Raw genomic sequence first — 17,008 nt, forward strand, 5'->3', positions numbered from 1 at the left:
TTTTGATACTGACGGTAACTGTATCTACACTTTGTTACAGCTCATAGTTACAGAGTATTTGATACACAAGAGCTACAAAACTATTATATATCATTGCGACTAAGAGAGTGTTACAGAATTAACAGGCCTCAGGCTCTGCCTACAATTTTCATTAACCATGGATCCACAAGAGATCAAAAATGAGATCACAAATATACACCAGAAATTGGATTATTTGGCGCATGGTTTAAGTGAAGTAAGAGCAGAGAATACTGCATTAAAAGCACTCATCAAAGATTACCTGTCTCCCAAAGAGCAGGAAATACCTGAACCCCTAATTCAACCTCCTACTCCATTTTCAGGCAAACGTGCAACATTCAGAGATTTTAAGAATGCTTGCAATTTGCTTTTTTCCCTCAGGCCCAGGACTTATCATTGTGAAAGGATAAAGGTGTGTACCACCATTTCATACCTATTAGGGGAACCCAGGACATGGGCCAACAGACTATTTGAAGCAAATGATCCAATAATGGATTCATTGCAAGATTTTTTTTCTGCCATGTCAACCTTATATGAGGACACAAACACACAGATTATTGCTGAATCTAAACTACGTGCCCTCAAACAAGGAAAGAGAACAGTCGAGGAGTACATCACCAACTTCCAGATGTGGGCCTCTGACTCATTATGGAACGAGGTTAGCCTTAGAAACCAGTTCAGGCTTGGACTATCAGAAAGTCTTAAGGATGAGTTATCACGGCTGGACATGCCTGAGACTCTATCCTCGCTCACCAAGTTATGTATCACACTAGATAGAAGATTGAGAGAGCGGAAGGCTGAGAGAATGGCTTTTGATACTACTCCAAGACGCAGTTATCCTGCACCAACATCTCAAGAAAAATCTGTAGCACATCCCACACCCATGGAGATAGGAACTATTCGAGGACCACTCACCTCCGAAGAAAAAATTAGGAGGAGACTCTCAAACTTGTGTCTATATTGTGCACATAAGGAACATTCTGTCAGTGCATGTTCTCTGCTAGCCAAACAGAAGAAGGGTAAGATCCACTCAATAAAACAGACACATAACCCCCACATGACCCACCAGCTAACTTTATCTTTCTCTTTACAGTGGGATCAACACAACCTACAGACTGTTGGACTTATAGACTCAGGGGCGACGGGTATATACATTGACACTGATTTTGTTGTGAAAAATAAAATTCCCACGGTGTGTAAAGCAAATCCGGTTTTTGTAAAGTTAATTGATGGCACATTTACACAAAAAGGACCTATCACACATAACACCATTCCTTTATTAATAACCACTTCAGGGGGACACACTGAATATCTATCTTTTTATATTTTACCAATAGCCCAACATTCCATAGTCTTAGGGTATTCCTGGTTGGAAACCCATAACCCCGAGATCGATTGGAAAGACCAACAGGTTAAACTTAAGTCGACTTATTGTACTAATACTTGTTACCCACACTGTACAATAGCAACACTAGAGCAAGGGGTTCCAGAAGTTTATCAGGATCTGGTAGACGTATTCAATTTGAAAGATGCCGAAAATCTACCACTACATAGGACATTTGATTGTCCTATAGACATAATCCCCGATTCGGAAATACCTCATGGGAAAATATACCCCATGAATCAAAAAGAATTACAAGACTTGAGAGCTTATCTGGATGAAAACCTTAGGAAAGGTTTTATCTCCCATTCCACCTCCCCCGCAGCGGCTGGGATGTTCTTTGTTAAAAACAAAGATGGGACTTTACGTCCTATAATAGATTATAGATCCTTAAACAAAATCACTATAAAAAAACGTTATCCTCTCCCTTTAATCCCTGAGCTACTCGAAAGATTAACCGGAGCCACAATCTTCACAAAACTCGACCTAAAAGGTGCGTATAACCTCATTCGGATAAAAAAGGGTGACGAATGGAAGACTGCATTCCGCACCAGATACGGTTTGTTCCAATACAACGTCATGCCTTTCGGATTATGCAATGCTCCGGCAACATTTCAGCATTTTGTGAATGAAATCTTTCATGATCTCATAGATGTATGTACAATCATCTATTTGGACGATATCTTAATATACTCTAAGAATCTAATAGAACACCATAAACATGTCCGTTGGGTATTAACAAGACTAAGACAGAATAGATTGTATGCCAAATTGGAAAAGTGTTTATTTCACGTATCCGAAATCAAGTTTTTGGGTTACATTATATCACCTAACAGAATTGAAATGGATCCTCAAAAGATAAATGCTGTTATGGATTGGCCTAAACCCACAACTATACGCACACTCCAGAGGTTTCTGGGGTTTGCGAATTTTTACCGGAGATTCATTAAGGATTTCTCCACTGGGTCCAGACCACTAACCCAATTAACTAGTAATAAAAGAAGATTTCAATGGACAGAAGAGACACAGAACGCATTCATAACGTTGAAGAATCTTTTTTCCACAGCACCAGTTCTAGCATTGCCAGATTATAATCAAACCTTCATCTTAGAGGTAGATGCTTCCAATTCAGGTATTGGTGCAGTGCTGTCTCAACCAAACGGCATCACAAAACAGATCCATCCAATAGCTTTTTACTCAAAGACCTTCCTACCAGCTGAAAACAACTATACTGTTGGGGATAAGGAATTATTAGCAATAAAAAGAGCTCTTGAACACTGGAGACATCTGCTAGAGGGAACACCTGAACCTTTTATGGTATATACCGATCATAAAAATTTAGAATACCTGAAGTGCAACAAGACGCTTTCATCCCGTCAAGTCCGGTGGGCCCTTTTTATGGACCGGTTTAATTTCCAAATTACATACAGACCAGGAAGCGCTAATACAAAAGCTGATGCTTTATCTAGACAGTATGAACCTCAAAAACAACCGACAAACCTAAGACCAATTATATCGGAAGAAAAATTCATAGGAGTTCTCACGGAATTTGAGACTCAGATCCTCTCTATTTTAAAAAAAGAAGACAATATACCTCAAAGTTGTGTCAAGGACACTGATTCAGGTCTATTTTACCATAAGGGAAAGTTATTTATCCCACAACAGTTAAGAACACTTATCCTTTCTCATACTCATGATAGTATACTCTCTGGACATACAGGAATTCAAAAGACAACAGAATTGACCAGACGTTACTTCTGGTGGCCATTAATGGATCAAACCATAAAAGAATATGTTATGGGCTGCGACCTTTGTGCCAGAAACAAGAGTGAACACAAAAAACCTATTGGTTTATTAACGTCCTTGCCAGTTCCTGATAAACCATGGACAACAATCTCCATGGACTTCATTGTAGAACTTCCTGAATCACAACACTATAACACTATCTTTGTAGTTGTTGATCACTTGACCAAACTTGCTCATTTTACTCCTCTCAAAACTTTACCTAGTGCAATGGTAACAGCAAAAGCTTTTATAAGATCTATTGTCAGACTACATGGCTTACCAACTACCATTATTACTGACCGGGGAACCCAATTCACCTCCGCCTTTTGGAGATCACTCTGTAAATTGCTAAGAATAGATAGTAGATATTCCACTTCATTTCACCCCCAATCAAATGGCCAAACAGCACGTCTTAACCAGACGTTAGAACAATACCTTAGATGCTACATCACACATTTACAGGATGACTGGGTTTCGTACCTGCCCATGGCTGAATTCTCTTACAACAATTCTGTATCTTCTTCTACAAAGATGACCCCTTTTTTCGCCACCTATGGTTACCACCCTATTTCTATCTCTTTAGCTAACACAACAGTTAACTCCCCAAGTGCTACCTCTTACCTCAATAACCTTCAAGACCGATTACAGACTATAAAATCTCATTTACTCGAAGCAAAAGACAGACAAAAGTTTTACTACGACCAGAGACGTAGACCCGCACCTGAGTATAAGATAGGAGATCAAGTGCTCCTTTCTACCAAACACTTACGACTACAAATACCTAGTAAAAAATTAGCAAATCAGTACATCGGACCTTTTACCATTGATAAAATTATAAACCCTAATGCAGTGAGACTGCAACTTCCTAATCAGTTCAAGATCCATAACACATTCCACGTCTCACTCATTAAACCTTATACATCTGATTCCGGGAGATTACATATTACCTCACCACCTCCTACTATACTCGATGATCAAGAAGAGTTTGAGGTGGAGAAAATCCCGGACTCCCAAATCAGGAGGAAAAAAATTGGAATATCTCATAAAGTGGAAAGGATACGGTCCTGAAGAAAATTCCTGGCAGACTGCTTCAGAGATACATGCCCCTGTTCTTTTGAGAAGGTTTCATCGTCGCTACCCTTTCAAACCTCATCCCGGTTCTCCTGGGGTGCTCCCTTAACGGGGGGGGGGGGGAGATGTAATATACCTTTAAGTGGGTAACCTCCCATCTACATCATTTCCCTACTTAAGCACCTTTCCGGCACCTGCAATCTGCCTGTTAATTGAAGTAATACGAGCTTGTCAGCTTTTGTCAAACTTCTCCTTACTTTGATAAATTCCTCACAGGATTTCTAAAGAAATAAGGTTACTTTTTTCAAGCCATCTACGCTCTACTCCTTGTCTCCAGCTCCTTTTATTCCACAGCAGACATTGAAAGACTCACTAATCCATTTTTGGATTTCACATAATTACAGATTTCACCACCGGTGGATTTCAACAGTGACCAGACGTCAGACCGCATACCGGAAGTAAGTCACGCTCACACAGTGGAGTAACCTCCGTCTTGCATTCCCAGCCTAGGTAAGAAACTAACACCGCTTTCTCCGTTTAACATTTGCCATCAATGTAGCTCAATCTATACGAGTAAGAAGCTTGTTTTGTGTTGAACTGAACTTTTACTATTGCGTTACCTTTTTGATACTGACGGTAACATTCACTGCGAGTTCCTTCTCTTGCTTTATCTAGCCTCAGAACTAAGCGGTTCATTTAGTTTCTCAAGGGACTTGTACAGATTATATTTTACTGTGCGAGTGTGTGAAGTATGTAAATCCTAAAACGGACTTCTATTCAGTCATATTGCTTGTGTTTGGCAGTTATGTAAGGTGAGACACAGGGCTGTCTCTTATTATCTCATTCCTGTTACTCTCGCCAGATTTAACCCATTACCTCTGCTGAATTGAATCTCTCAGCTGATATACACAGTGAGTCTGAAATTCACTTTCTGTTTTCTTCACTCTCATTAAAACGCTCACTGTATCTACACTTTGTTACAGCTCATAGTTTCAGAGTATTTGATACACAAGAGCTACAAAACTATTATATATCATTGCGACTAAGAGAGTGTTACAGCTGCATTGGGACCAATTGACAGCTTGTTAAATTGGCCCCTTAGGGTCTATAAAACAAAGGGAGCTGCCATGCTGTAACTTAGATTACCTTTTCTGCTGTGGCCAATCAGGGACAGTTATAAATAGGTCACTAGAGTGTGCAGCCAATGGTTGTGTAGAATAAAACAATGTTCTGCACTTTTCTAACAGCAACTGAAAAGCTCACAATTTCAGAATGAAATTACCGGAAAAGTACCGTATATTGCAGTGCTTTTATTTATATATATATATACACACACGATTTATCATTTTATATTACCATCTCAAAGTGTTTAATGTCCCTTTAATATATAGTTACGTTCACATGCATACATTGTCCTAGGTCAGATCAAAAAATGCTCATTCATGTATCATATAATATTTCTAAGATCGTTACCATTTTCTGTTCTTCCGTTAGTCTCCTCTCAATACATTCTTTGGCTGTTTTCAGTGATTCTTTTAATTTGGTAGGAATCTAGAGAAAACATGAGAAATAGAATGTAATTAATTTAGCTATATTTTTAATAATAGGAGGATTATAAGACCAAAACCGCTGTCCACATGTGATTTCCTATCTGCACTCTTCAACTTCTATTAAGCCAAAAAGCTCACCAGACCAGCATTGCACTAACATGAGGGAGTCTGTATTTTAAATGGAGATTTGAAGCAAAAAAGGTGGGGCATTGTGTAGCTCATTTGCATATCCTTTCCCAGATTCCTGTGCTCCAGCACGTAAACTGAAAGTTCAGATATTCTGTGAAGGAAGTGCAGATGGGGTATACAATGATTTATTGAGTGTGCATACAATTTATATTTTATAATAATTTTTATTGAGGTTTATTAATTGTAATTAGATACCACTAAATATGTTGCAGTAACAATGTTCGATACACTTACCTTGAACTGAGGTTTTTCTGAATGCATTAGTGTCACATCACTGAATAATCTGAAGAAAAATAATAAGAATTTTAGCATCTAATATGTAAAATTCACATTCATACAATTAAAGGACTAGTAAACACAGTACATTTGCATAATCAACAAATGGAAGATAACAAGACAATGCAATAGCACTTACTCTTAAAAGGGACAGTAAACTATAAAACTGTTTTTCCCTCAAAGGGACATAAAGCAAGTTGGGATAGAGACAAAATAATATAATATGCACTTTAATTACTTTACCTGCAAATCTATACTGCAGTGCCTCGCCATTAACCCTTTCTTTTTAGTTTCTGAATTGTAAAGCTCTAACTCCCCTCACACAATTCCTTTTATGGCTTTATCTATGTTTATTGTTCTTTTGGTAAAAAAGTAAAAAAGTTAATAGAGATTATTTGCTGGAGCATGTCTAGAGAACCTGGCTATCTCCTCCTGACACAGTTTCCATTGCTGCTCTCACACATGGTGGTCTTCACTTTAGCCATACCCCTAGGCCAGGTGAGAAACGTGGTGGCGGGGTTGGGATCCTGCTCTCCCCCCTCCTGCACTTATTAGTACCTAACTCCAATCTCATCTCTCTCCTCCTTTGAAGTCCACTGTATTCGCTTGTTCTCCCCCCTCTCCCTCAAAGTGGCAATCATATATCGCCCTCCTGGACTAACCTCGCTGCCTGGCTTCCTCACTTTCTCTCTTCAAATATACCAACCCTAATTCTTGGGGACTTCAACATTTCCATTGACAAACCATCTGCCCCTGCTGCCTCTAAACTTCTTTCACTCACATCCTCCTTCTGTCTCTAACGATCCACCCTATTCCTGACTCACCGTGATGGACACTCCATCGACCTGGTATTTTCCTACCTCTGCTCTATATCTGACACCACCTGTCGACCTTTTCCCATTTCATACCATCACCTGGTCACCTATGATATTAATGCAACAGCTAAATCCACTTCTCCATCTCGCCCCCACACCTGTAGAAATACATATGCTCTGGATCCGCTCCAATTTACAAAAATCATTCAAAATCTCCTCCCTCACACTTCCACAATAACCTGCCCTAATCTCGCTACAGCCCACTATAACAAAACTCTCTCCTCTGCATTAGACACACTTGCCCCTCCCCAGCTGCGCAAAACACCATGCCGTCAGTTACAGCCCTGGCATGCTATTTGCAAAAATGCTCCCATACTGCTGAGCGTTTCGGAAGGAAAACTCACTCTGAACCTGATTTTATACACTATAAGTTCATTCTTCGTTCATACAATTCTGCCCTTCACTTAGCCAAGCAAACCTACTTCTCTTCTCTCATATCTACTCTTTCCTCAAACCCTAAACGACTCTTCTCCACCTTTAACTCTCTTCTCTACCCACCTGCTCCACTACCCCGTATGTCTTTAGTGCTCAAGACCTGGCAGACTACTTTTTAAACAAAACACGTACTATCCGAAGCAACATCCCATCACCAACCTGCAATATTCCAACAACAGGCCCAGTTACTCCCTCTGCCTCTTCTATCCAGCCACTGAGAATTAAGTTTCTTCCTTACTATCTTCCTCTCGCCTCACTACCTGCCCGCTCAACCCTATCCCTTCCCATCTAATACCCTCCCTGTCTTCCACCCTCACTCCTGCTCTTACTCACATCTTCAACCTCTCTCTCTCTCTATCGTTTCATCTTCTTTCAAACATGCAAACGTCACTCCCATACTCAAAAACCCATCCCTCGACCCTAATTCTCCTGAAAGCTACCGCCCCATATCACTGCTTCCACTAACATCAAAACTCCTTGAAAAACTAGTTTACAATCGCCTAACCCACTTCCTGTCCAACTTCTTGCTTGACCTACTGCAATCTAGATTCCGCCCCAAACACTCAACTGAGACTGCCCTTAACAAGGTTACTAACGATCTTCTCTCTGCTAAAAATATTGGCCACTACTCTATACTCATCTTACTTGACCTCTCAGCTGCCTTTGATACAGTTGACCACCCCTTCCTCCTACAGACCCTTTGCTCTTTTGGCCTCTGTGACACTGCTCTTTTCTGGATTCACTCCTATCTTTCTCACAGGTCTTTGTCTGTGTCATTTGCTCCTCCTCTCCTATGCCTCTGTCTTTTCTGGGTCCTCTACTCTTCTCCATCTATACTTCTTCACTGGGTAAACTTATCAACAGTTATGGCTTCAAATATCACCTCTATGCTGATGACACCCAGATCGACCTCCCCACCCCTGCTCTGTCTCCTTCTGTCCTTTCTCATGTCAGTGACTGCTTATCTGGTGTTTCTTCCTGGATGGCCTCTCACCACCTAAAGATTAACATGTCCAAGACTGAGCTCCTTCTTATCCCCCCCTCAAGCTCTAAGCCGATTTCTGACTTCTCTATCCCTGTTGACACCATCACCATTTCCCTATCGCCCCAAGTCCGCTGCCTCGGAGTTAAACTTGACTCAAATATATCCTTTGTCCCCCATATCCAATCGCTTTCTACATCCTGCAGCAACCATCAACGTAATATTTCCAAGATTCGCCCTTTTCTGAGCGCTGACACCACAAAGCAAATAATCCACTCCCTTGTTATTTCCCAACTTGACTACTGCAATAACCTACTCGCTGGCCTTCCTCTTTCCCGCCTCTCTCCCCTTCAATCCATCCAAAATGCCTCGGCCAGGCTGATCCACCTTTCCCGTTGCTCTGTATCTGCTGCATCTCTCTGCGAGTCCCTTCATTAGCTCCCCATTCACAGCAGAATTAAATTAAAAATTCTCACCCTTACATACAAAGCTCTCACCAACGCCGCTCCCCTCTACCTAACCTCTCTAATACACAAGTATACTCCAGCTCGCCCACTAAGATCCAACTAGGGCTGCAACTAACGATTATTTTCATAATCGATTAATCGCCCTATTATTTTTTCGATTAATCGACTAATCGGATAAAAAAGAATTAATAATTGTTTCCTATATTTTAAATAGAATCCACATACTGGGTGTTACAAATATAAACTTCAGACTAAAACTTTACATTAGCACAACTGTTTGTCCAATTTTTAAGCAGCAGAGCACAGTTTTATAATTAAACAAAACCAAAAACAGTTTGAAAAGAGGTAGAACTTCCACTTTGGCAAGGGGCCTCTCACTTCATTCTAACATAAAATATCTTGAATATCTATAAGCAATGGTAAATAACCAGCTAGAAGGTTAGGGGAAAATATCTAGCCAACTCTAAAAATAAATTTATACTTATACATTTTGAATCTGATAAATATTTTCACAATTGATTAAAAATATAAAACATCAATAAAAAACAAATCAAAAGCGCTAATGACTATATATCAATAACAGGACAAAGCCTTTCACATTTATTTATACAGTACATATAATCAGCAATAGCAAGCAATCCGCTAATAATTGTGCAAACTGATAAAAGTGCACATTAATTCAAATAACTCCCATCAATCTAGGGCAGAGCTTTCCAAACTTTTCATGTTATTGACACACTTTTTAGACCAACATCATTTCGTGACACGGTAATTAATTCAGTTGTACTAGCAAAAAGGAGGTTAAACTAACTTGTTTTAAAATATACGGACACATACATAAATTATATAATAACACAATGTATTTACAAGTAACAGTATGTAAGTATGTGCAAGAATTAAAAAAAGTTTAATAACACCAATAGCTACTTACTATTTTAATGGGATTTATGAGGTTGATGGGATGAACACAATTTCTGAATATTTGGTGGAATATTAGATAAAGACACCTGAATTTCATCATTTTTAAGCTTAAACTTCCTATCCATATATCAAGAGCAGGAACAGCAATGCACTACTGGGAGCTAGCTGCAAAAAACCCTCTGACTTCAGCTCAGCGTTTAAACTGCCACCCTCAGAGCTCCGTGAGCCCTACTGACTACTGCCCGCGCAGCAAACACACTGCTGTCTCACTCACTGACTACACATGCAGTCACAAGCCAATTAAGGAGACTACACGTGCAGTCAGGAGCCAATGTGCCGCCAAAGCCGCCAATGGGAATAGTTTCAGTTCCCACTGAGCTGCGCCAATTGGTTAAGATGATCTGTGACCCACTAGGTATCAATCGTGTCAACCATGTGATATGCATAGCAGGCAAGGGGAAAGTCAGAAACAAAAAAATAAAAAAAAATAAAAAAATTAAAAAATATTGTGCTGAAGCGGGGACACACCTACACACTGCTGCCGACACACTAGTGTGTCCCGACACACAGTTTGGAAAGCACTGATCTAGGGGCTAGGTATAAATAACAAGCTCAGCACTATATCATGCAAAGCATAGTTCCAAATCACCTGACTTAATATAAACAATCCAAATGATGACTATTATATCTGGGTTGCACATAAGCCAGGGGTAGTTGTAAACTTACACTGTTCTGAAAAAGTGAAATGTAAACGTCTGTAGACGTCCTTTAGGCTAAGAACATAAAACACAATACTATGTGCAGGAGCTCAGTGGAGCGAAGCAGCTGGTGTTGTGCACAGATTAACTAATTGCAAACCGACTAATCGATTATGAGATTCGTTGACAACTATTTTTATAATCGATTATTATCGATTATGACGATTAGTTGTTGCAGCTCTAGATCAAACAATGACCTGCTCCTTCCATCCACGACCATCACCTCCTCTCATACTAGACTGCAGGATTTCTGTTGTGCAGCACCTACCCTCTTGAACACTCTCCCTCGTGCTGTCAGGCTTTGCCCTAAACTTCCTTTAAATGCTCCCTGAAGACTTTTCTGTTCAAAGAAGCCTACCACCCAACTCAATAATAAATTAACTTCACTTACCTAACATTTCCCTCATCTAACTCTGCATTAACATCTTTCTCAATCTTGCAGTCCTCACCTCCTGTTTCTCAACCTCCTACCCTTCTAGATTGTAAGTTCCCACGGGAATAGGGCCCTCAATCCCTCCTGTATGTGTTTGTAAATTGTGTCCTGTCTCTTACAAGTCTTATATTGTTTTATTTAAATGAATTGTATCCATGGACAGCGCTGCTGAATATGTTGGCGCTTCATAAATAAAGTATAATAATAATAATAGAAGCTGTGAACTCAGTTGAAATACAATTCCTGTGTCTAAACGCTGATAAGAGGGGTGGCGTTAGCTGCTCCAGGCAGTTTAGCTAAGTAATTCAATTTGCTTATTTTTGAAAATTATTTTAAAATACTTGCCAGCAATTTTTAAATAATTTTTTTATGCAAACTATTTTAAATTAATTAGCCCTTTTAGGATATGCACAGATCTCAACCTGTTTTATGGCACTTTAATGTGTTTCCAATTACTTTTTTTACCAGCTGCAGAGTATAACATGTATGAGATTTGCTTTTTTAAGGCTTATTTGTGTATATGAATGAGCTGGTTTTGTGTTTTGAAGCCACAACCTTATAAAATGGGTTGAGCTTGTAGGTATAATCAGATGTCATTACTTTATCACATTGTGTACATATACCTGCTTCTTTATCTTATATCTGTCCATAAACCAATCACTAATACTTGGAGAGAACAATGTAAAATTAACATTGTATTACTTTATCTCTTCTATAACCCACTGGGGTGTAATTTCTTCTACTGGCTGTGTTAACACAGCCTATTTAAAGCTTGGCCCTAAGGCCAAAAACTTTCAGGATGGGTGGAGATACCACAGGCTAAATAAACCATTTCAAATGCCAATATATGGGTAATGGAAATTCTTGTAAACAATTTAATACACTCCAGCAGGTAAAGTGGATCATTGGGAACAAACTAAAGGGGATAACATATCTGAGTAAACTGTCCCTTTAACTTTAAATGAGTAGTAGATTTCTATTTCTGACAATTTTAAAAGTTATGTCTATTTCCACTCCCCCTGTACCATGCATACATGTACCATGTGACAGCCATCAGCCAATCACAAATGCATATACATTTATTCTGTGAATTCTTGCACATGTTCAGTAGGAGCTGGAGACTCAAAAAGTGTAAATATAAAACGACTGTGCACATTTTGTTAATGGAAGTAAATTGGAAAGTTGTTTAAAATTGCATGCTCTATCTGAATACTGAAAGTTTAATTTTGACTTGAGTGTCCCTTTTAAGAACTATCCCATGAGAATGTAAAAAGAGGTGCCAATAGGGTAAGGAGTTTTGCAGAAAAAACATAATTTATGCTTACCTGATAAATTTATTTCTCTTGTAGTGTATCCAGTCCACGGATCATCCATTACTTGTGGGATATTCTCCTTCCCAACAGGAAGTTGCAAGAGGATCACCCACAGCAGAGCTGCTATATAGCTCCTCCCCTCACTGCCATATCCAGTCATTCGACCGAAACAAGACGAGAAAGGAGAAACCATAGGGTGCAGTGGTGACTGTAGTTTAATTAAAATTTAGACCTGCCTTAAAAGGACAGGGCGGGCCGTGGACTGGATACACTACAAGAGAAATAAATTTAGCAGGTAAGCATAAATTATGTTTTCTCTTGTTAAGTGTATCCAGTCCACGGATCATCCATTACTTGTAGGATACCAATACCAAAGCTAAAGTACACGGATGATGGGAGGGACAAGGCAGGAACTTAAACGGAAGGAACCACTGCCTGTAGAACCTTTCTCCCAAAAACAGCCTCCGAAGAAGCAAAAGTGTCAAATTTGTAAAATTTTGAAAAGGTGTGAAGCGAAGACCAAGTCGCAGCCTTGCAAATCTGTTCAACCGAGGCCTCATTTTTAAAGGCCCAGGTAGTAGAATGAGCTGTAATCCTTTCAGGGGGCTGCTGTCTAGCAGTCTCATAGGCTAAGCGTATTATGCTCCGAAGCCAAAAGGAGAGAGAGGTTGCCGAAGCTTTTTGACCTCTCCTCTGTCCAGAGTAAACGGCAAACAGGGCAGATGTTTGACGAAAATCTTTAGTAGACTGTAAGTAAAACTTCAAGGCACGGACTACGTCCAGATTATGCAAAAGACGTTCCTTCTTTGAAGAAGGATTAGGACACAATGATGGAACAACAATCTCTTGATTGATATTCCTGTTAGAAACCACCTTAGGTAAAAACCCAGGTTTGGTACGCAGAACTACCTTGTCTGAATGAAAAATCAGATAAGGAGAATCACAATGTAAGGCAGATAACTCAGAGACTCTTCAAGCCGAGGAAATAGCCATCAAAAACAGAACTTTCCAAGATAAAAGTTTAATATCAATGGAATGAAGGGGTTCAAACGGAACTCCCTGAAGAACTTTAAGAACCAAATTTAAGCTCCACGGGGGAGCAACAGTTTTAAACACAGGCTTAATCCTAACCAAAGCCTGACAAAATGCCTGGACGTCTGGAACTTCTGCCAGACGCTTGTGCAAAAGAATAGACAGAGCAGAGATCTGTCCTTTTAAAGAACTAGCTGATAAGCCTTTGTCTAAACCCTCTTGGAGAAAGGACAATATCCTAGGAATCCTAACCTTACTCCATGAGTAACCTTGGATTCACACCAATAAAGATATTTACGCCATATCTTGTGGTAGATTTTCCTGGTGACAGGCTTCCGAGCCTGTATTAAGGTATCAATGACTGACTCGGAGAAGCCACGCCTTGATAGAATCAAGCGTTCAATCTCCATGCAGTCAGTCTCAGAGAAATTAGATTTGGATGATTGAAAGGACCTTGAATTAGAAGGTCCTGCCTCAGAGGCAGAGTCCATGGTGGAAGAGATGACATGTCCACTAGGTCTGCATACCAGCTCCTGCGTGGCCACGCAGGCGCTATCAGAATCACTGATGCTCTCTCCTGTTTGATTTTGGCAATCAGTCGAGGGAGCAGAGGAAACGGTGGAAACACAAAGGTCAGGTTGAAGAACCAAGGAGCTGCTAGACCATCTATCAGCGTTGCTCCCGGGTCCCTGGACCTGGATCAGTAACAAGGAAGCTTGGCGTTCTGGCGAGACGCCATGATATCCAGTTCTGGTTTGCCCCAAAGATGGACCAGTTGAGCAAACACCTCCGGATGGAGTTCCCACTCCCCCGGATGAAAAGTCTGACGACTTAGAAAATCCGCCTCCCAGTTCTCTACGCCTGGGATGTGGATCGCTGACAGGTGGCAAGAGTGAGACTCTGCCCAGCGAATTATCTTTGAGACCTCTAAAATCGCTAGGGAACTCCTGGTTCCCCCTTGATGGTTGATGTAAGCCACAGTCGTGATGTTGTCCGACTGAAATCTGATGAATCTCAGTGTTGCTAACTGAGGCCAAGCTAGAAGAGCCTTGAATATTGCTCTTGACTCCAGAATATTTATTGGGAGGAGTTTCTCCTCCTGAGTCCACGATCCCTGAGCCTTCAGGGAGTTCCAGATTGCGCCCCAACCTAGAAGGCTGGCATCTGTTGTTACAATCGTCCAATCTGGCCTGCGAAAGGTCATACCCTTGGACAGATGGACCCGAGAAAGCCACCAGAGAAGAGAATCTCTGGTCTCTTGATCCAGATTTAGTAGAGGGGACAAATCTGAGTAATCCCCATTCCACTGACTTAGCATGCATAATTGCAGCGGTCTGAGATGCAGGCGCGCAAATGGCACTATGTCCATTGCCGCTACCATTAAGCCGATTACTTCCATGCACTGAGCCACTGACGGGCGTGGAATGGAATGAAGGACTCCGTCAGGTAAATTTTCATCTCTACAGAATCTATAAGAGTCCCTAGGAAGGAGACTCTTGTGAGTGGTGATAGAGAACTCTTTCCACGTTCACTTTCCACCCATGCGACCTCAGAAATGCCAGAACTATCTCTGTATGAGACTTGGCAATTTGAAAGCTTGATGCCTGTATCAGGATGTCGTCTAGATACGGAGCCACCGCTATGCCTCGCGGTCTTAGAACCGCCAGAAGTGAGCCCAGAACCTTTGTAAAAATTCTCGGGGCAGTGGCCAACCCGAAGGGAAAAGCTACAAATTGGTAATGCCTGTCTAGAAAGGCAAACCTTAGGAACCGATGATGATCTTTGTGAATCGTTATGTGAAGGTAGGCATCCTTTAAGTCCACTGTGGTCATGTACTGATCCCCTTGGATCATGGGTAGGATGGTCTGAATAGTTTCCATTTTGAATGATGGAACTCTGAGGAATTTGTTTAAGATCTTTAAATCCAAGATTGGTCTGAAGGTTCCCTCTTTCTTGGGAACCACAAACAGATTTGAATAAAATCCCTGTCCTTGTTCCGTCCGCGGAACTGGATGGATCACTCCCATTACTAGGAGGTCTTGCACACAGCTTAGGAATGCCTCTTTCTTTATCTGGTTTGCTGATAACCTTGAAAGATGAAATCTCCCTTGTGGAGGAGAAGCTTTGAAGACCAGAAGATATCCCTGAGATATGATCTCCAACGCCCAGGGATCCTGAACATCTCCACTAGATCCATTTCCTGATAGGGGGCCGTTCCTTCATGCTGTCTTGGGGGCAGCAGCAGGCTTTCTGGCCTGCTTGCCCTTGTTCCAGGACTGGTTAGGTTTCCAGGCCTGTCTGGAATGAGCAACAGTTCCCTCTTGTTTTGAAGCGGAGGAAGTTGATGCTGCTCCTGCCTTGAAATTTCGAAAGGCACGAAAATTAGACTGTTTGGCCTTTGATTTGGCCCTGTCCTGAGGAAGGGTATGACCCTTGCCTCCAGTAATGTCAGCAATAATTTCCTTCAAGCCAGGCCCGAATAAGGTCTGCCCCTTGAAAGGAATGTTAAGTAATTTAGACTTTGAAGTCACGTCAGCTGACCAGGATTTAAGCCATAGTGCCCTACGCGCCTGGATGGCGAATCCGGAATTCTTAGCCGTTAGTTTAGTCAAATGAACAATGGCATCAGAAACAAATGAGTTAGCTAGCTTAAGCGTTCTAAGCTTGTTAATAATTTCAATGGAGCTGTCTGGATGGCCTCTACCAGGGCCTCAAACCAGAATGCCGCCACTGCAGTGACAGGCGCAATGCATGCAAGGGGCTGTAAAATAAAACCTTGTTGAATAAACATTTTCTTAAGGTAACCCTCCAATTTTGTATCCATTGGATCTGAAAAAGCACAACTGTCCTCAACCGGGATAGTGGTACGCTTTGCTAAAGTAGAAACTGCTCCCTCCACCTTAGGGACCGTCTGCCATAAGTCCCGTGTAGTGGCGTCTATTGGAAACATTTTTCTAAATATAGGAGGTGGGGAAAAGGGCACACCGGGTCTATCCCACTCCTTGCTAATAATTTCTGTAAGCCTTTTAGGTATAGGAAAAACGTCAGTACACACCGGCACCGCATAGTATCTATCCAGCCTACACAATTTCTCTGGAATTGCAACTGTGTTACAGTCATTCAGAGCAGCTAATAACTCCCCAAGCAATACACGGAGGTTCTCAAGCTTAAATTTAAAATTAGAAATCTCTGAATCAGGTTTCCCTGAGTCAGAGATGTCACCCACAGACTGAAGCTCTCCGTCCTCATGTTCTGCATACTGTGACGCAGTATCAGACATGGCTCTAACAGCATTTGCGCGCTCTGTATCTCTCCTAACCCCAGAGCTATCGCGCTTGCCTCTTAATTCAGGCAATCTAGATAATACCTCTGACAGGGTATTATTCATGATTGCAGCCATGTCCTGCAAGGTAATCGCTATGGGCGTCCCTGATGTAATTGGCACCATATTAGCGTGCGTCCCCTGAGCGGGAGGCAAAGGGTCTGACACGTGGGGAGAGTTAGTCGTGTATAACTTCCCCC

The 17,008-nt window shown here is 41.2% G+C and overlaps 1 protein-coding gene across 5 annotated transcripts in view; it reads right to left on the reverse strand.

Annotated features, from left to right (window-relative positions):
- The window catches only part of PXK (PX domain containing serine/threonine kinase like), a 274,909-nt gene that overhangs the window by 65,099 nt on the left and 192,802 nt on the right, over nt 1–17,008 (reverse strand). For all 5 annotated transcript variants that reach the window (XM_053720959.1, XM_053720958.1, XM_053720962.1 and 2 more), the window contains exons 13-14: nt 6,229–6,277; nt 5,729–5,806 (exon numbers count right to left, since the gene is read on the reverse strand). In XM_053720959.1, the coding sequence (XP_053576934.1) occupies nt 5,729–5,806; nt 6,229–6,277 (127 nt within the window). The remainder of the gene's footprint in view (nt 1–5,728; nt 5,807–6,228; nt 6,278–17,008) is intronic.

The sequence above is a fragment of the Bombina bombina genome, chromosome 7, assembly GCF_027579735.1.
Source record: "Bombina bombina isolate aBomBom1 chromosome 7, aBomBom1.pri, whole genome shotgun sequence".
Classification (NCBI taxonomy): Eukaryota; Metazoa; Chordata; class Amphibia; order Anura; family Bombinatoridae; genus Bombina; species Bombina bombina.